General features: G+C 39.8%; 2 protein-coding genes across 2 annotated transcripts in view; both read right to left on the bottom strand.

Moving 5' to 3' along the window:
- PPA2 (inorganic pyrophosphatase 2) overlaps nt 1–20,382 on the bottom strand; it is a 456,033-nt gene that overhangs the window by 394,946 nt on the left and 40,705 nt on the right. The window lies entirely within an intron of this gene.
- INTS12 (integrator complex subunit 12) overlaps nt 8,070–20,382 on the bottom strand; it is a 30,910-nt gene continuing 18,597 nt past the window's right edge. Inside the window, exons 5-7 of the mRNA XM_050944517.1 lie at nt 14,932–15,091; nt 11,951–12,103; nt 8,070–8,968 (exon numbers count right to left, since the gene is read on the bottom strand). Coding sequence (XP_050800474.1) covers nt 8,384–8,968; nt 11,951–12,103; nt 14,932–15,091 — 898 coding nt within the window. The 3' untranslated portion in view covers nt 8,070–8,383. The remainder of the gene's footprint in view (nt 8,969–11,950; nt 12,104–14,931; nt 15,092–20,382) is intronic.

The raw sequence follows: 20,382 nt of genomic DNA, 5'->3' as shown, positions 1-20,382 counted from the left end.
AAGTGCATCGAGGTGCCAGGACGCATGGTGTGGCACAGTATCTCCTTCAGATGCTTTTATTACTCTTGAAGTACATGACCATTAGATTGGAGAGTGGAAAAAAACCTAAATGTATTTGACTGTGCAATCATTAGATTTTTCTAGTGTTTGCAGGATTAGGGATCAACCTTTGTTATCACTAAAGTAGCTTTAAATACTCTATCATCAGTGAACACAGAAATACAAAATTATGAGGAAAGATGTGATCACTGCAATACTGCTCTTATAGGTTCCTATCCATTACACAGTGAAAAGACTCCTATGGACGACAGTAGTCATCAGATAAGTCCTGCAGCCCACCTCTGACCTGAAATGGTGATCTACTAATATATCAGGTATTTTCTGTCCTATAACATCGATGACTGACTGTGATAGTGACAATACAATGAAAATTGATTGTCAGACTGAATGGTCAACAACACACAGGCAACAGTCATAGGCAAAGCCACTGACTGCATGTTTCCTGCTCCCCTAGCCCAAATGTAGCATTTAAAGATAAAATGAATGAAACCATTTAATAGGATTTAGAAAAAAAGGAGACTACAAGCAAAGGAAGGATGAGAGAGGGTAGATTTGCTCATGAAGTGCAAAGAGGTCTGTTAAAAGAAAAATCTAGCTTTAATTTTTCCAAGAAAGGGAGACACACTTGTTGAACTCGCAGAAGAGGAGAGGTGTGGCAGGTCATGGAGGAACTTTAGCCCTCTGTACATTGTATGATAGAAAAGGCTTGAGAGTTCACTGGTATGGACATACAGATTTTGGTATTTGAACTTCTGTGATTGATCACAATCCAAATGATAAATAAATAACAATGTGGTTTCACTGCCTTATTTGTGATGCACAGGACTGTACCTAGCTGTTGCAATTTCCATGACTGGAATGTCTCCATCCCTTCAACAAATGTTACCATCCCATTCGATCTGTTCAGGATGCAGTTGATATTGTAAATAATATTGTCTTTATGTCAAGTAGAAAAACAAAATCTTTGGGGTAGATTGCTATGTCAGCTTAGTGCTGCGCAACCTTCATTATATTTAATGAGGACTATGGGCTCAAAGTCCTGCGCGTAGAGTTGAATATACTCCAGTAACAAATTGCACTAATTTTGCACTACAAACAACAAAAAAGTTTTGTTATTGGAAAGATCCCCCACAAGAAGTTTTTCAGCATGTCTTATATTTCAGAATATCTTAATTAGAGAGGATCTGCTATCTGCAGTAGCTGAAAACTGTTTTAAAGTAGCTGAATTGTGTGTAATAGGCTTAATAAACTCCTACAAGCACAGTGATGAAGCTTTGTATGCTAGGGACCGTAGTTAAATGAAAGAACTAGGGAGCAAGATATTAAAAAGGGACTAGTGATTTTGGATGCCTCAGTATTTGTGTGCCCAGCCTGACTCATCTTAAAGGTCTCTGATTTTTAGAAAGTGCTGAGCACGCACACTATGAATATCAGCCACTTTTCAGGTGTCTCAAATTAATATTAAAAAAAAATGGCATCCAAAATCACTACTCACTTTAAAAAATCTTGGCTTAAGTGTCTTGATTTCACAAGGAATGAAGGACTGCGCTCTGGTACTAAAGGATGAACTTTTCAAAAGAATCTGAGGGAGTTGGACAGCTAAGCCCTATTGAATTTCACTGGGATTTGGGATCCTATTCCCTCAGGCCCTTTTGAAAACTTCAGCCTTAACTGCTGGTGCCCAGAATATATTTTGTATATTTTAGGATAAAAATAATCTATATACCTTGAATTATATCTCCTTTCTTCCATCAATCACAATCACTTTGGAGTCACAAAAAGTTTAATGGTAATGTACTGCGTATTGACTAATGGGATTGGCTTTGATCATTTCTGAAACCTTGTTCAGTTTTAACTATTATAAATGAATGAGAATATATTTATTTTGCTAACTTTTATTTGTTTTTAAAATAAATAAACTCAAGCCAAGAGCATTGCCAAGATGACGATGAGAAGCTGTCTGAATTAATGCCTTGCCTTCACTGGAGGAATCTGGCAAAAATTCTAATGGGACCTGCTTAAAGCAGATCTAGATGAGACAGTGCTTAAAACACTAGAGACTCATCTACATTAGGGTTCCCTACATTGATAACATCAGTGAAGGCAAACCGGTTTTAGTAAAGGTGTGATGGGAGGGGGGCAATTTTTTTCTAATGCAGACATGACTTCAGTGTTTGAATGGCCTGCTCCTGTTAATCAACGACAAAACTCTCATTGACTTCAATGGAGTAAGAGTGGGCTCCAGTTTAGTAAACCAATAAGGCACCAATCTTGCAAACACTTAAGCACGTGCACTTTACTTACTTGAAGTTAATGGGATTGTGCACTTGCTTAAGAGTTTGTAGGACTGGGCGCCAACTTTGTCAGAGTGTTTCTTCTTCAATAGGATTTTTTTTTAAAGTGATGCCATTGTGCTCTGCACAGCAATTTCAAGCCCAGTACTTTCCAAAGCCAAACAGTGACACAGGGACTCAAGTTTTATCTTTGGCAGCCACCTACTGCACTACTTTCCTTTTTGTTTGCAGTCCCTGTCCTAGACAGGATATCATTCACTTTTTCTGTGAAAACAACATTGAGAATTATTCCAATACTTGTTTTTAAATTAATACATTTCAATGTGTTATCATCTACATCTAAACTTCAAGAACACTCCTGCTTTTACTTTATGAAAGCTCAGAAAAAATGCACATAATAGGCCCAGTCCTGCAGTGGGGTTGGGTTTCCTGTATGAGAAAGGGCTGCAGGAATGGACCCAATAATTGCAATAAAAAATATAGCTACGACAATGCTGAGTGAATCCAGATTTTTTATTGTAAATTCCATTTATAGCAATAGTTTGCACACAAATTTTTAAGTTCTTTTAAATTATTGTAATAATAAAGATATATTTTTGCACTTTCGTGTTGTCTTCTTTTAAAAACAACACATTTCTGCCTGAAGCACAACAGAACATAGATCCAAGACCCATTTTCCGTTCTGTTATCAACTAGAGACCATGCTGTGATCATGATGGTAGCAGAGCAGAGGAAATTAACAGTTGCTTCAAACAGATAATACACTGCACTTGTCTCTATCTATTTATCTTATGAATCTATCAGTATTTATAAAGTGTCATTTAGGCACTGAACAAGGTTTAAAAATACACTGAGAAAACTGCTGTGGAGTAGTTAGTTCGGTTCTGTCCTTCCCTAGCTGTAATCTAGCTACTGATTTGTGAACATTATTAGTTCTCTGTCTTACTCTAGGATCAATCATGAGTTGTAATAGTGAAAAGCATGTTTCACTCTTGGCTCTCAGAGAACTTTATGCCAGATTCTGATATGCTTACTCACAATGAATAGCACTTTGCACCCTAAAATTCCCAATTAATTCCAGCAGAACCACTTATAAAGTAGCATTTGTGATCAAGCAAATGCAAAGTGATCAAACTTGGCCATTTATGAAGAGTAAGCCTCCCAACACCTCTCAGAGGAAGGAAAAGAGTAGACCGCCTATTTACAAGATGGAAAAGCTAAGACCTTGGCCACCCTACAAATACTGTGCCAGTATAGCTCTATTGGTATACTTGTACCAGCAGAGCTCCCTATTGCAGACACAGCTTACACAGACAGAAGGAGTTTTACATGTCAATATAGTAACACCACCTCCCCAAGTGACATTAACTATGCCAAAAGCAGCGCTCTTCTGTTGGCATGGCTACATCTACAGTGGGCATTTTGCCAGCATAGCTATGTTGGCTACAGGGTGAGTTTTTTCTGCATCCTGACCACACAGCTATGCTGACAAACATTTGCAGTGTAGATCTGGCCAAAGGCAGAGAGATGCTGTTACTTCTAAATCACACAATAATGCAGAGTCAACCTAGAACAGGGATTGGCAACCTTTGGCACATGGCCCACCAGGGTAAGCCCCCAGTGGGCTGGTTTGTTTACCTGCTGCGTACGCAGGTTTAGCTGATTGAGGCTCCCACTGGCTGCGGTTCGCTGCTCCAGGCCAATGGGGGCAGTGGGAAGTGGCATGGGCTGAGGGATATGCTGGCCGCCGCTTCCCACAGCCCCCATTGGCCTGGGACGGCGAACCGCGGCCAGTGGAGCTGCGATCAACCGAACCTGCAGACGCGGCAGGTAAACAAACCAGCCCAGCCTGCCACGGGGCTTACCCTGGTGGATTGCGTGCCAAAAGTTGCCGATTCCTGACCTAGAACCTCAAACTCCAGCTCTCCAGTCTTTAAATAATAGATCACACTTTATGACAGTTCTGGCGCCTTGCACTTGTCCCAGAACAGATTCCTTGGCCTGTAAGGTAGGTTCCATTGAACAACACTGTACAATGAACATTCCCTTCTTGCAGACAGGTGGAATTTTTATTCCTTTCATCCTGATTATGCTTCCTAAATCAGAGAAGCCGTTGTTTCCTGCATTCTCCTCTGTTTTCCAACAGTTTGTGCATGATGAGTTCAAGTTAAGCATTTGCCCTAGATCAGGTCTACACTGGAAACTATTGATGATGTGTCAGTTAGGGCAGTGATTCTTTACATATTTATATCAGCACAATGCTTCCCTAGTGTTGATGCGGTTACATGGTCAAAAAAGTCCTTTTGCTAGTACAGCTTATTTCATTTGGGGAACTGGTACAATCTATACCAGCAAAATAACTCTTTTGCTGATATTATCTGTCTCTCTACTGGAGGAGTTTACTGGTAAAGTTATATCAGCAAATTCTTTCTAAGGTAGACCTGGCCTGACTACATGGGAAGAGACAGACTTGTATTAAAGATTTGGTCTCATTAATATTCCAAAAAGGAAGAGGAGGGAGCCAACCTAGCACCAACTCCCTATCAGATAATACAATTGTAACAGCATTAAAGTACATCTAGGTGAGCTGCTTTAGTGGTATTTCAAATTGGGTTAGCTATTTCAAACTAGCTAACAAAGACAAAAACAAACAAACAATACACTTTTTTTTCCCTAGTCCAAACAAACCTAAAGCAAACCACATAATATGACGTTTCAAGGTTTTGGGCCCTCGCATGTCTATAGACATGCTCAGAGGCTGTGCCAAGACCACTTTGCAAATCAGGATTTTGATGCTTTCCTGCCAGAATAAATTTTACCAATGAAGTAAATGCTTTATTTAGGAGTAAACTTGCTAAAAAAGAAATCTATTTTACATGTTTCATTTCATAGTTTATGTGCCATTTCCACAGAATACCATTTACAAGGAATAAAAATTCCTTGTCTGCACAAAAAATCTGGTTTAATGTCTCCACCCTCCACCCTATGTTGTCATTAAAAAACCTTCTGTGCTAGAATGAGGGTGGAAATAGGGATAATTCAGAGACCATACACATTTCTTATTATCTGTGCTGTTACTCAAACTATTTTGGCAGTTTACAGACAATAAAAAGAAGAGAAAAGAAAATCTTAATTCTTTCAGGAAATAGTACAGTTGAAAAAGAAGTTCTACTAGCACCTGACAGTGATTTTTCTTTAGTTCACTAAATAAAACTACTACTTGAGAATCAGGAGGTCTCTTAGGCCTTGTCTTTTCTAGGAAAAAGCTGAATTCAACATATCACACATTTTAAATCATCATCATGCTTGTTATGATGGAAGGTGAACAGTTAAGGGGATTGGGGCTGCATTTCCTGGGCTATGCTGGACATGCTATTCCCTTGCAACAAGCAAAACTTGTGAGTTTTGTGGCTGGTAGATAAAGCGTGGAATACTTAAAATAATCTCATGATTTTAGGTGCTTTAGAAATACACATAAGAAAGCTAACACTTGGCATGTCTTCTTTTCTTCAGCTTTCCCTTCCTCACATCACCAAAACACAAGAAATTGATTCAATGGCTTACACTTTTGCAGCAGCTGGAGAAAGTAAACAAAAAAACAAAACAAGGCTGCTAATAAGCTTCCTTGATAGCTGAAAATGAAATGCGCTCTTTCAAATGGCCACTTTCAATAGAGGTATATATGTTTAAATAGTTTCTTCATGGAATCCATTTCAGATAATAGTTTTTCCTATGGAATTTTCTCATTTGAAATGTCATTAATTCTGCACAACTTCTCGACTGAAAACTCACTGTGAGAGAAATGCTTTAGCTTCAGGAAAGTAACAGGCTAATAGATGTATAATACTTATATTAACATGTGATTAAAAATGATAATGCATCAAGTATAATTCATGAAGTGTATTTATAAAAATGTGTGTTTCCCTACGTATAATACTTACAAATACTGAAGTCTGAGTGATTTGAGCTTAAAAAAAGGAGCATGTTATGTTTTAAGGCCAGAAGGGACCATTATGGATAATTCAGTCTGACCTCTGGCATAGCATGGGCCACAGGACTTCCCTGAACTAATTCCTGTTTGAGTCCAATACCTGTGATTTAATTACAGCACATCTTTTAGAAAAACATTCAATCCTAATGTAAATGTCATAACAGAGAATCCACCACAACCCTGGGTAAATTGTTCCAATAGTCAGAATTATTCTCATTTAAATTTTTTTGCCTTATCTGTAGTCTGAATTTATCTAGCTTCAGCTTCCAGACCTTCCATTTTATTTCTCCTTTGTCTGCTAGATTAAATAACCCTCCATTATCAAAATTATTGTTCCCCATCCCCATCTAGGTACTTATAGACAGTAAATAACCTTCTCTTTGATAAGCTAAATAGATTCACTCTGAGTCTCTCACTAGAAGACATGTTTTCCAAACATTTAACCATTCTCGTGGCTCTCCTCTGAACCTGCTCCAATTTTTCAACATCCTGCTTGAAGTGCGGACCCCAGAACTGGACACAGCATTTCAGAAATGGTCACAGAAGTGCTAAATACAGAATATAACTTCCCTAAAGGTTTTTCATCAAACTTCCCGAAGTGAGTCACAGACACCAAATAAAGAAAGTTTTGTTCTCAAAGGAGAATTGTTAGAAAAGATATGAACATGTAGAAACAAATGTAACATCATAAACCATTCTGCATCCTTAAAAATAACTAAGGTTAAGATTTTGTCACGGTTATTTTTAGTAAAAGTCATGGACAGGTTGCAGGCAATAAAAATAAATAAAAACAAATTGCATGGCAGTCATGACTATCACTAAAAATAATGGGGAGAAGAGGGAAGGAAGAAATGACACCTGGAGCCCCATAGAGGGGACTGACAGCCCCAGCCCCACTGCCATAAAGGCTGAGGCTGCACCAGCTGCGGTTCGGGAGCTCCTGGCTCCGCCACCACCTTTGACAGCTGAAGCCGAAATCACGGAAATCCAGTAAAGTCATGGAACCCATGACCTCTGTGACTAAATTATATCCTTAGCTATTAAATCACCACTGGCAAATGCTACAATACATTGTCTATGCGAACTTTAAACAAATATGAACAAACGTTTCTTGAAACTTGAGAAAGGGGACATGTTTAGTTTGCTAGATCTGAAGCATACAGTATATTTACAGTCTGCTGTACATGGAGAAAATACACAGATTTACATTCTTAAGCATATTACAGAACAGGGGTTAGCAACCTTTCAGAACCTTTTTCAGGTATCTAAAAGGGTGTCATCAGGAGGAGGGAGAAAACTTGTTCACCTTAGCCTCCAATGATAGAACAAGAAGCAATGGGCTTAAACTGCAGCAAGGGAGATTTAGGTTGGACATTAGGAAAAAGTTCCTAACTGTCAGGGTAGTTAAACACTGGAATAGATTGCCTAGGGAAGTTGTGGAATCTCCATCTCTGGAGATATTTAAGAGTAGGTTAGATAAATGTCTATCAGGGATGGTCTAGACAGTATTTGGTCCTGCCATGAGGGCAGGGGACTGGACTCGATGACCTCTCGAGGTCCCTTCCAGTCCTAGAGTCTATGAGTCTATGAGTCTATGAGAAGTGGTGTGCTGAGTCTTCATTTATTCACTCTGATTTAAGGTTTTGCGTGCCAGTAATACTTTTTTAATATGTATTTTTTAACATAATTTTAACATTTTTAGAAGGTCTCTTTCTATAAAAGTCTATAATATATAACTGAATTATTCTAGTATATAAAGTAAATAAGGTTTTAAAAATGTTTAAGAAGCTTAATTTAAAATTAAATTAAAATGCAGAGCCCCCTGAACTGGTGGCCAGGACCCGAGCAGTGTGAGTGCCACTGAAAATCAGCTTGCGTGGCGCCTTTGGCACACGTACCATAGGTTGCCTACCCCGTTATAGAAAAAAAAGCTAATCTGGAAATTAGCTGCATGGATATTTATTTAATGAATTATGTTATACTTCACATATATTTTTGTTTTGAAGAAACACAGAAACAAGATTAACAGACAGCTCTATTACTTCTTCAGTTTCTTTTGGGCAGCCTTCTTCTTGACCATTTGTAACCTTTTCATAGCATTGAGCTGTGATTCCTGAGAAGTCGGGCCTTTTAGGGACAGTGACTGATTGCCAGAATCTGCACTTGATTTGCTGGTGCTGCTCCCGCTGTTACCTGTTGTGCTACTGCTTCCATTCCCACTATTAACCTGGCTGCTGCTGCTACCTGGGGCCGTGCTGCTAGGACTAGGAAGACCTACTTTGCTGACATTGTCACTGCTCACTGAACGACTCAGACCTGTTTTCCCCAAGGTCAGAGATGGAAGAGGTTTTAGTTGAACAGGGTTTGTGTTATTGTTACTGGAAGCTATTTTTGACCCGAGCCCTGTTTTAGATGTTGTTAACCCTGACAAACCCACAGGTTTCTGGTTATTAGAGGAGGCTGCAGGTTTTCCGCTGGTACTCTGTGCTGTTGATCCCAGTTTGGCGGTTGATGGACCGGTGGAGGAGGTTTTGGCTGCAAAAGCCGCCCATCCAGTAAGGCCACTGGTTGCTGAAGAGGAAACGCTGGTACCGGCTGAGTTCCCCGAAATTGCTGCTGTGGTCTAAAATCAATCAATCCCATATTAGTAATGTTTGAACACACAGCAGGAATGGTTATGATCAGACTTCAGTTTCAGATTCTTTAAACAAAAATATCCATTAGACAATAGTCTTATATTTCATCCTGAATCATCTCAGTCAAAAGCAACACAGAGAAAGGAAAGGAGACAGGTGCAGAGCCTTTGTCTTCACTGAAAATGAAGTTAGTATTATCATTTCTTTCCTTTTTTCTAACCAGCGAACCGGACACCATATGGCACAATGATCCTTCACTAAATTCCATAAAAAGACAGTCTATCTGAAGTAATTAAAAAGATCAACACTTGTGAAGTATAAATGAGAAAGGCAGTCCATTAGATTGTGTGTGATTTTGTTACCTGGAGCTGCTTTTTAAGAAGATAACAGATGGTCTATCACATAATCAGACCCCAAGCAATGAAAATAATGCAGATTCCAGAGTTTCTTGATTATTTTATAAAAAACAGGATTTCCCCCCAGCCCTCCTGATTCTTGTCCACCTGCACCTGCCATGCCCCCACCACATACAAACAAACTGTCCACGAAAGTTACTGGATTTATTTTCATTTAGTGTTTCTGTTAATGCGCTATAATAAATAATACTCAGCACTTACATAGTGCTCTTCATCTTAAAATAGCTTTAAAACAGTAATTAATCTTCATAACACCTTGTGAATAGTTAGCCTTTGTTTACATTTGAGGAAAACTGATACATGGATATTAAATAATTCACCCAAAGTTACTCAGTGAGTCTGAGTTAAGGCTTAGGGGTTCTCCCCTCCAATCTTCTGCTCAAACCATAGTCCTCCTCCTCCCCACCAGCACATCCATGCAGTTTCTAAATGCTGAGAATTATGACTGAAATTAGGCATTGATCCTGCAATTATTTATGCAAGTAACTTTTCAGATGTATAAAGTTATTCACATGAATATTTGTTTGCATCGTAGGCATCATATTATCCATATGGGTTCCCATACATGGAAAGCAGTTAAACATATGAATAACTTTATGCACATGAATAGTTCTTCTGATTTCAGTATGCTTAGGCTTGGTCTACACCTAATACTTACATCAGCACAACTATGTCAGCCAGGGTGTGAAAAAGCCAACCCCCTACAGAAACAGTTATGCCAATAAAATCCCCCATGTTGATGCAGCTATTCTGACAGAAGAATGATTTTGTTGACATCGCCAACATCATTCGGAGAGGTAGTACTCGCACACCAGCAGAAAAACTTCTTCTGTCATTGTGTGCTGCAACTACACTAGCTATGCTGGCATAGCCCCCCATAAGGTAGACATTGTGACATTGGCAGACCAGGTGCCAGCTCATGCCAAGGCCACTGGGCCTCACTGAATGCTGACACATGCCTAGCTGGAAACCAGTCTGGTTTGCCTGTGCGTTAGCATTGTTAAAATAGATATCAGAGTTACAAGAATGTGTTTAGACTTCATGAAATGCTTGTAGGATGCTGCATGATAACATCTATATCCTATGTTATATGGTAATATATAAGTATTTGCTCTACAACTTTAAAAATGCCTGCTAACACTGTAAACCCCACAGTCAACAGACAAGCATTACCAGGTGTGAAATACTACAAGAGGTGTCATCTCATCCCCCAAAAAAGAAGGCCTATAGACACCAGTCAAACTATTGTGGAGCATCAGTGAACAAAAGTCTTTATTGATTGCTTCCCCCAACACCCATGAAGTGGGTACCCATACAAGCCCTCATCCCACTGCAGCTTGAACGCTGGGGGAAGGGAATAAAAATCCCTGTTCAAGAGAAATTGTGATTACTATGTTGCTTGAAATTCAGAGAGGGCAAAATTTCTGAGCAAGAGCAAGATCCCCAAGCTGATTGGTTTGGATTAGCCCTAAAGGATACATACAGCTTGCATATTATAACAGTTACTATTATGTTCTGGTACATTCGTGTGTATATGTTTACCTACTTTAACCTTGTAAATAACTCTTGTTTCTTTTTCTTAGTTAATAAATCCTTAGTTTATTACAGGACTGACTGTCAGCACCGTCTTTGGTAAGAGACCTGAGGTGCAACTGACTTTGGGTAAGTGTCTGGTGCTTGGGGACTGGGAGTAACCTGAATATTGTTTTGACTTTTGATGTAAAAGATCATCTATCACATAGGCAGGCCTGCCTGGGTGACAAGATAGATCAGACTGCCCAAGGGACAGACTGTGACTCCGTGGTAAGGCTGTTTTAGGGTTTGTGGAGTTCCCACTTGTTACGTGGCTGGTGAAATCTAACTATAGAACATACAACCCATTTGAGGTTTTGTGACCTGCTTCTGCCCGGAAGTTGGCACCCACACTCGTGGGCCAATCCAGACAGCTTCACTGACACAGCCTTACAGTTTCACCTGCACTTAAGTGCTTTGCTGGACTGGGGTCATACTTTGTTAGGCTATTCAAGCTATTCATTACGCTGTTGCTGCAGCTTCTGGTTTATCTCCTTTTATCTCTTCATGACAATCTTTAACACAGAAAAATAACCCTGAGAAGGAGAAATATGAGACAAGGTATAGAAGAGGAAGGAATCTCACAAATTAGATCTTATAGAAGCAACAGGGCTTCTCTAGTCTCATAAGAGAAGTCTTGCAATTGCAAATGTGTGCATGTTACTTAAGAAAGGATGTGAATTGCTGTCCTTTCTATGAGCGTGAAGATTTCTCACTTTTATAGAAAGGCCATTTAAAAAAAAAACTAGAACAATCTACTTTTTTTCCCTCCTTATAAAACAAAAAAGTCAAGAAACTGAAAATTCACTATGTTACAGCACTACTGAATACAGACAAGGGCCTGTATGGGGGTTCTGATTACGTTAAAAAGCAAGACGGGGTTCTGACAAGGGAAAAACCAGCTGTACAAAATTTAAGGAAGAACATTTCATATATGCAATAAAATAAAAGCACTTCGAGAGAGAGTTTAATGTACAGCACCTTGACTTCTGTCCTCTTGAATGCTAGGAAAGTTGTTGGGGTATCCAGCTTGAGCTTAATTTCAGGTTTCTTTACCAATGGATCTTTCACAGTTGGTGCTACTGAAACTACTGCAGGAGCTGGTTTCTGAGGTGGTTTCTGAGTCTTTTGAGCCTGCATAAATAATAATTAAACTCACATTAGTTATGTTTCTGTACTAACGACAAAGATTTAATCAGAGTGACAATAAAAAACATGAGTATTCTGAGATCATAACATTAGCCATTAGAATACTGTCTTAGATGAGACCTGGAAATTGAGCATTGAGAAAACAGATCAGGTAGAAACCCAACTTAGATTTGTAGGGAGGTTTCCAGCTGACAGGTAGGTGGGATCAAGTCCCATGCCATGGGAAGAGTCCAGCAACTGACAGGCACACTGGGTGGGACCATATATTTGAGTGTGTAAACAGAGGCGGGAGGAGGAGTCAGTAGTTCGACCTGATGGAGGAGTGTATGGAACTGGTGGATGAAGGGACAGGGAAGGAAAATATTGGGAAAGATTATGGTTAGAAACTAGCTTCTGGGAAGCAGATAGCAGGGCTCTTTTCAGAGAAAGCAGGTAAGGTGGCAGCATTTTTACTGAGGTCGCAAAAGGAAACTGTAGCCTACAAAGGGAAAGCTGACGTATGGCAGTTTGATGGGGAGGTGAGTGTGACGCGCTGTATCTTGGGGGAACACACTATATAATCTTTATAAAATGATTGTGTGGTATCCAATGCAAAGTTTGTAATATTGGGTGTCTTCAGAAGGCTCGTGATGCACTGAGCATGGTTGTTATAGTGATGTTACAGTAACTGTTACAGTAATGTTTTGGTAAGATTATAAGTTACAAATTCATGTATATAGTATACATAATTTCATATATAGGCTGAAAATGTATCCTCATGGCTTAAAGAAAGCCCAGGAAAAAACTCTCCAAGAACAGAGAGGCAGTTCACACCTCATCAGGGCATGTATGGGACATACAGGAACAAAGGACGCTGGCCTAGGAAACAACAAAAGGAGCTGTTAGACTCTCGAGTGAGTCACTCCCCTTCCTTTGGTCAGTTTGGAACTGTGATGAGGTAATGCTCACCTGACTCTGAAAGGGGGGAGGCAAAGCCAAGAGAGAAGAAAGAACATGACAAAAGGGAGAGACATTTGCCATGCTCTCTCTCTTCCACTTATATCTACACACATCACCACCAAGCGACTGAAGCGCTGATCAAAGTTGAAGAGCAACCAGCCAGACTGTGCTGAGGAGCATCTAAGTTTGTAGGGGCATTGAAAGTGTTAAGTTCAGCTTAGAACGCATTTTACTTTTATTTCATTTGACCAAATCTGACTTGTTATGCTTTGACTTATAATCACTTAAATTTATCTTTGTAGTTAATAAATCTGTTTGTTTACTCTATCTGCAGCAGTGTATTTGGTTTGAAGTGTGTCAGAAACTCCCCTTGGGATATTAAGTCTGGTACATATCAATTTCTTTGTTAAATTGTTGAATTGATATAAACTTGCAGCATTCAGCGGGCATAACTGGACACTGCAAGACAGAGGTTCCTAGGGTAGTGTCTGGGACCGGAGATATTGCCTAGTGTCATTCGGTTGCACAGTCCAAGGAGAAGTTCCATGCCAGAGGCTGTGCATGAACAGCCCAGGAGCGGGGGTTCTCACAGCAGAGCAGGGTAAGGCTGGCTCCCAGAGTCAAGCAGACTACCAGTCCAGATAACACCAGAAGGGAATGTCACAGTGACCGTGAAATATTTATATTGGCGGATGAGTATGGTACTTCAGTGCAATTTACTGAGCACAAGTAAGCAGTCCTGAGTTCAAAGGATTGAAGATAATCAAAGTACTAAACCGACTACTGAAATCAATTAATAACTTTCACTGACTATAGCAAAAACATTTAAAATGAGATTTTCCTAATAGACAGGTCATTTCAACATGTAACATTTTGCTGGGTTATCACAAAGTAGCTTCAAAATTTAACAAAATTTCTTCTGTATAATGTCTCAGTTTTAAAAGGTCTCAGAATTCAAGATGAATGAGCTAATGATTTATGTTTAGTGCAAATAAAGATGTTTTCTTACTCTTGTGGTAACTTACTTTTATGTTAATTTCAGCTTTTATAAATTGTTTCTAATACCAAAAGACACTTTTTACCAACAAATTTTGACTTCTTATGAAACTCAGAAGTCAACAGCCTGCTTACTAAAGAAATTAGTTAGACGCTATCAGGTTTATTTCTTACTTTGGCTTGCGGATCTCTTCTGTGCTAACCCCAGATGCTTTTGTTTCTTTGTAACCTTTAAGCTGAACCCCCAAGAAAGCTATTTTGGGGACTTGATTTTTGGAATTGCTCTTTTAAAATCTAGCAAAAGCCTAAGTTCCAGATGTATTTTCTTTCTCTTTGTTTTTAATAAAATTTACCTTTTTTAAGAACAGATTCGATTTTTAGTGTCCTAAGAGGTTTGTGCATGTTGTTTGACTAGCTGGTAGCCACAGCTAATTTCCTTTGTTTTCTTTCTCCGCTCTTCCCAGAGGGGTGTGTGTCAGAGAAAGGGCTTGAGGGTACCCCACAGGGAGGAATTCCGAAGTGCTCCTTCCTGGGTTCAAAGGGAGTTTTTTTGCATTTGGGTGGTGGCAGCATTTACCAAGCCAAGGCCAGAGAGAAGCTGTAACCTTGGGAGTGTAATACAAGCCTGGAGTGGCAAATAGTAATTTAATTTTTAAAATCCCTGCGGGTCCCCACTTCCTGCATGTGGAGTGACAGAGTGGGGATTTTAACCCTTTACAGGTAAAGCAAGCAGAAAACAGACACCAAGAGGGATTTTACAGCTAATTGGCCGGCTGGGTGTCCATAAGGGAGACCCCTTGGCCCTTCAGTTACCACACAGCCCAAATGAATTGCTGTCCCCAAATACTACTCATGTTAGACAAAAAGCTGACTCTTACCATTCTCTTCATCTGTCTGGTACAGCGGGCACAATACCACACGAGGCGAGGATCATTGACATCTTTGTCTGTCACCTGAGGTTTATGACAATCCTGGTGATAGAGATTATGGCACTCCTGACACTCTACTAACTGATTTCCAGAAGTAACTGTCATTTGCCTGCAGAAGAAAAAGTTGAGAACACGTTACTGACGAAAGCACTTTAAGGTTATAAGAACACAAGAACGGCCGAACCGGGTCAGACCAAAGGTCCATCTAGCCCAGTATCTGTCTACTAACAGTGGCCAATGCCAGATGCCCCAGAGGGACTGAACCTAACAGGCAATGATGAAGTGATCTTTCTCCTGCCATCCATCTCCATCCTCTGACAAACAGAGGCCAGGGACACCATTCTTTACCCATCCTGGCTAATAGCCATTTATGGACTTCACCACCATGAATTAACCAGTTCTCTTTTAAACGCTGTTATAGTCTTAGCTTTCACAACCTCCTCAGGTAAGGAGTTCCACAAGTTGACTGTGTGCTGTGTGAGGAAGAACTTCCTTTTATTTGTTTTAAACCTGCTACCTATTAATTTCATTTGGTGACCCCTAGTTCTTGTATTGTGGGAATAAGTAAATAACTTTTCCTTATCCACTTTCTCCACATCACTCATGATTTTATATACCTCTATCATATTCCCTCTTAGTCTCCTCTTTTCCAAGCTGAAGAGTTCTAGCCTCTTTAATCTTTCCTCATATGGGACCCTCTCCAAACCCCTAATCATTTTAGTGCCCTTTTCTGAACCTTTTCTGTTGCTAGAATATCTTTTTTTGAGGTGGGGAGACCACATCTGTACACAGTATTCAAGATGTGAGTGTACCATGGATTTATATAAGGGCAATAATATATTCTCAGTCTTATTCTCTATCCCCTTTTTAATGATTCCTAACATTCTGTTTGCTTTTTTTCCTCTGCACACTGCGCGGACATCTTCAGAGAACTATCCACGATGACTCCAAGATCTTTTTCCTGACTCGTTGTAGCTAAATTAGCCTCCATTATCTAGTCATTGTGATCTTTGCAAGGCTTAATATAAAAAATTAGAAATATTCTTATGTTATGGATACACTTTCTATTCTTGGCAAAATGAAAAAGATCCCTTTTCTACTGTATGAGTTCTTCCTAACAACCATCTTACAAACATTTTGTTGCTTTGAAGTAGACTCTAAAGAAAAGCTAAGAATTTTAGATTATTATTATAAACACATCTACAAGTCACCTGTAAAGGAAAAAGTCATTTGGTTTGTTCCCTTACCATGTATAAAGCTCTGAAAAATGTTCTATTAGTATTACTAGTACTATTATTATAGCATCTGAGTGCCTAGGGAACAATATTGTTTAAGATATTGAACTGTATTGTTCAACAACGAATAGAGTCTCAGTGACAACCATTCTTATACTCCTGGGGGAATTCTGTGCCACTGTGCCCGTGCAGAATCCATGTGCCATTCAGAATTGCACCCCCCTGTCCACAGAAAATACATTCTGCCAGAAAGGAGTTGCAATTACTCCTTTTGACCACCAAGGGCTGCTGTGGTACAAGAACAGAGAGCAGCCCCTCCCAGCAGCAGATAGGGAAGAGAAAGAGGCTGCCTTTCTCACAGCACCCTGCCCATGGGACCAGGTAAGGAGGCACAGAATATGGGGGGATGGACAGCATGTGGCACGTGGCACTGCTGGGGGGTGGGTGTCACAGACTGGGGTTCAGAAGGGCTACTGTGGGGGACAGAGTGGGGCAGGGGCTGAGTGGGGGTGCAGGGACACATGGGGAGAGGGAAGTGGCTGAGTGGGGGTGCAAGGACACCTGGGGATGGGGGGGGTGCAGGGACACATAGGGATGGGGGGTACAGGGACATATGGGGGTAGGGGCAGATGTGCCTGACTGAATGAGAGAAGTTAGAGGTCAGCAGGGCAGAGGCTCCCTAATAATCCTTCATCCCACCCAAAATCTGTTCCATACTTCTCCCACCCACACTCAATAACCCTCCAAGTTTATACCCAGGCTCCTCCCAGCAATTACTTCCCTCTCGCTCAGCTCCTCTGTTATCCTTGACTCCCCTGCTTCTGAGCGAGATGGAAAATATGTTTCTGTATTGTAGTTTCAATGAATTATTACTCATATTTATGTATTAATATGCCTAGTAAGAAATATATTTGTCAAAAAACATTTCCTTCATTTTTGTTGTTGTCTGTATTGCTACAGACATAGTTGCTGACAGGCATTTTAAAATAAATTACCAAAATAATTGAAACTGGTGTGATTATACTGTGCTATTTTGACAAATAAAATATGCAGAATTTTAAAATAAAATATTGTGTGTGGAATTTAATTTTTTTTGGCACCGAATTCCCCCAGGACTAATTCTTTCAGTTAAAGGAGTAAAAAAAAAAATTGGATGCAAGTAGTACACTATTTTGTGGAACTTTTAGTTACCATCCTTCGCTCCCCATCACAGACAGACATTAGAAACATAAGATAATGCCAACATCATGGAGAGATGGAACAGAAAGGAGTGGCTATGAGTTCTGCTTTGAAACAAATATGTAAGCTGGTGATGAGGACTTAGTTTTGTGTGGGCCTCTGCTGAAAAGAATCACATCGTGTAAGGGACAAATTAGTGACGTACACAAGACTGGAAGTATGTCTGCGGTCAAACTGCATTTTCCTAATGATTTCTTCTTTCAGATGACAAATCAGGCTATTTAATTGCGAAGCTGCTTTTGCTCATCTCCCTGAGGAGCAGGTACCTAGGTAACCATGGAAACTCTATTTGTGGATGGGTGGGGAAAGGTAGTACCTTTTTTCTTTATATAACAAGGAAATGAAATCAGAAGAGGTTGTTGATATAGCTGTAAGAACAATTTCTGAAAAATATCTATTTTTTTTTTACTAGGCTATCTAAAAAACAAAGGAGGAAATGTTTCAGAAATTCTGGAGCACATTATTTATACTCAGGATATTTCAGAAGCCATTTGATTCTTGAAAAATAGATTGGGTCAGAACAAAGCATCTCTCTTTCAGCTGCATGTGACAAGGGAACAGACTAATCTCCATATTTTAAAACTATAAAGGACAATTTTGGATGGATTACAAAAAAATAAACTTTTCATGCCAAGAAAAGTCAAAGTCTGACTTACTTTAAGCTAGTCTTTAAATCAAGAGAAGCCTGAATGGTTTTGTATCTTTTAAAAATGGAGACAACATTAATTTATTCATTACAGTTTAGAAGGCTATTCTTGAAAAGAGAATGTGGATTCTTCCTAAATGCTCTCTCCTTGACAGGACTTCAACGTCACCTGCAAGGCACACACAACATTTTCCTTTGTAATATTTTTGCTTTTGATTCTTTAAGGTCCCCAACTAGTGACTTGTGTTTTTTCCTTAAACATCTGTAGGCGGAAGGCAGGGCCAGGCATTAGAGCTGGAGGAGGAAGGGGGACAAACTTTTTGGCCCGAGGGCCACATCTGGGTATGGAAATTGTATGGCCGGCCATGAATGCTCACGAAATTGGGTGCTGGGTGCAGGAGGGTGTGAGGGCTCTGGCTGGGGGTGCGGACTCTAGGGTGCGGCTGTGGATGAGGAGTTAGGGGTGTTGAAGGGCCGGATGTGGCTCCCGGGCCATAGTTTGCCCACCTCTGCATTAGAGGGAGGGGATTTTGTACCTCCCTCCCTCCCAGACTGACATAAAAAAAACAAAAAAACCCAGAAAATAAAATAAAATTGGGGTCACTCTAGAACTGCTACTTGCACTCTAATTTGCAAAGCTGCACTCAGATCCCACTCTACAATAGTGTGAAAAGTGAATAGGCAGTCTCACTGTTAGTACACATTTCAGGGAGTTAGAACACTTCCATTCTAATGCTGGCTCTGCAGTGACATGCTAGGTGACACTGAGCAAGTCACTTCATCTCTCTGCAGTTCAGATTCCCTATGTGTAAAATGGCAATAACACAGATAGCAGTACAGATAAACTGGCAAATGAATGTCTTTTTGTTCTGTGTTTGTACACTGCCTCACACAACAGGGTCCTTGCCAGGATTGGAGTTCCTCAATGCTACTGCAATGCAAATAAGTTATAATAATATTTGGGCTCTCCTTTTCTTCTTATTGCAGTTTACCTAAGTGTTTCACATTTGGATATGAAGTTTTCATTAGCAGTTAGTTAAATATTACAAAGTTTCACTTTCAAAACACTATACATATTTGCTTTACTTTATAGAAGAATTCAACACCTTATTGTTAAAATGTTCTGTTTAACATTGACACTTTTTTTTAGATTTTTAAAAGAGTCTAAACCATATTTGTTTACAGTATTCAGTATTTCTGTTCAGATAAACAAAAAAGCACCATTGTTGAAGCGGGAGTTAATAGTGGAAATCCCAGCCCTAGCAACTGAAGCCTCACTCAGTAAGCCTTAATTACAAGGACAGGTAAATAAAACATTTGACAGAGTAAGAATGCTTCTTACATAGCTGTAATAAATCTAATAAACAGCATCTTAGCTGCTGTCTTAAAGTGTGGTTGGGATGTCGTGCACAGGCCTGTATTCCAAGTTGCTCCAGGTAACAAAAGTTTAACTCTGACTATTAAATATAGTTTTTATAAAGGTAAGCAAAAGTTGAAGATAGAAAGACTGGTCCAAACGGTATTTTAGTTAGGAGAACTGGGATAAAGTTGTAACAAATATGGCAGCGTCCTGCAATTTTCTTAAACTGAATTCAGTAAGATTTTTCAAGTATCTTTGGAGCCCATTGTACTAAATGTAAAGTTTAAGTGTTAAGTATATTTCTTGGGAAATACCTAGAGGAAAGTTAATGTAAATTCCCCATTTCTAGTTATGCAAAAAACCTGATTTTTGAAGTTATGCCCTGAGCAGAGGGCTTCTCTCTGCCAATTATCTGTGCCCAGAGACTGGTGACCAAAGGCCGAGGCTATGGCTACTCTACAGAGCTTGCAACTATGCCACAGTAGCACTACTAGTGCAGTAGCTCTATGCCAACAGGAAAGACCTCTCCTGCTGACATAGCGCTGTCCACGCTGGTGCTTAGGTCAGTGTAACTTACATTGCTCAGAGGGGTGGCTTATTCACACCCCTGAGTGACATAATTTATATCAACATAAGGTGAGGTGTGTATGTAGCCTGAGCTGTATAAAGAAACAGCTAAAATAGCCAGACTTTGTTCTGGTTCTGAATCTGAGAGAGTTATAGACTTGTAACTATGGTGAAACCCAGTTGTGGTTTTGAAGACTGACACCACTGCCTGAGGCTGGATTTGGGGGTGACTTCTAGTTAGCCCTTTAGCATGCATGTGGTTTCTTTTATTGTTTTTAATGTTTTTTCTGTAATGCTTTCACCTTAAGAATAAGGTGCTTGCTTTGAAAGAGCTGTGTGGTAACTTGTAATCG

The sequence above is a fragment of the Gopherus flavomarginatus genome, chromosome 3 (assembly GCF_025201925.1).
Source record: "Gopherus flavomarginatus isolate rGopFla2 chromosome 3, rGopFla2.mat.asm, whole genome shotgun sequence".
Taxonomy (NCBI): domain Eukaryota; kingdom Metazoa; phylum Chordata; order Testudines; family Testudinidae; genus Gopherus; species Gopherus flavomarginatus.
This window is presented reverse-complemented; position numbering and strand designations above follow the sequence as displayed.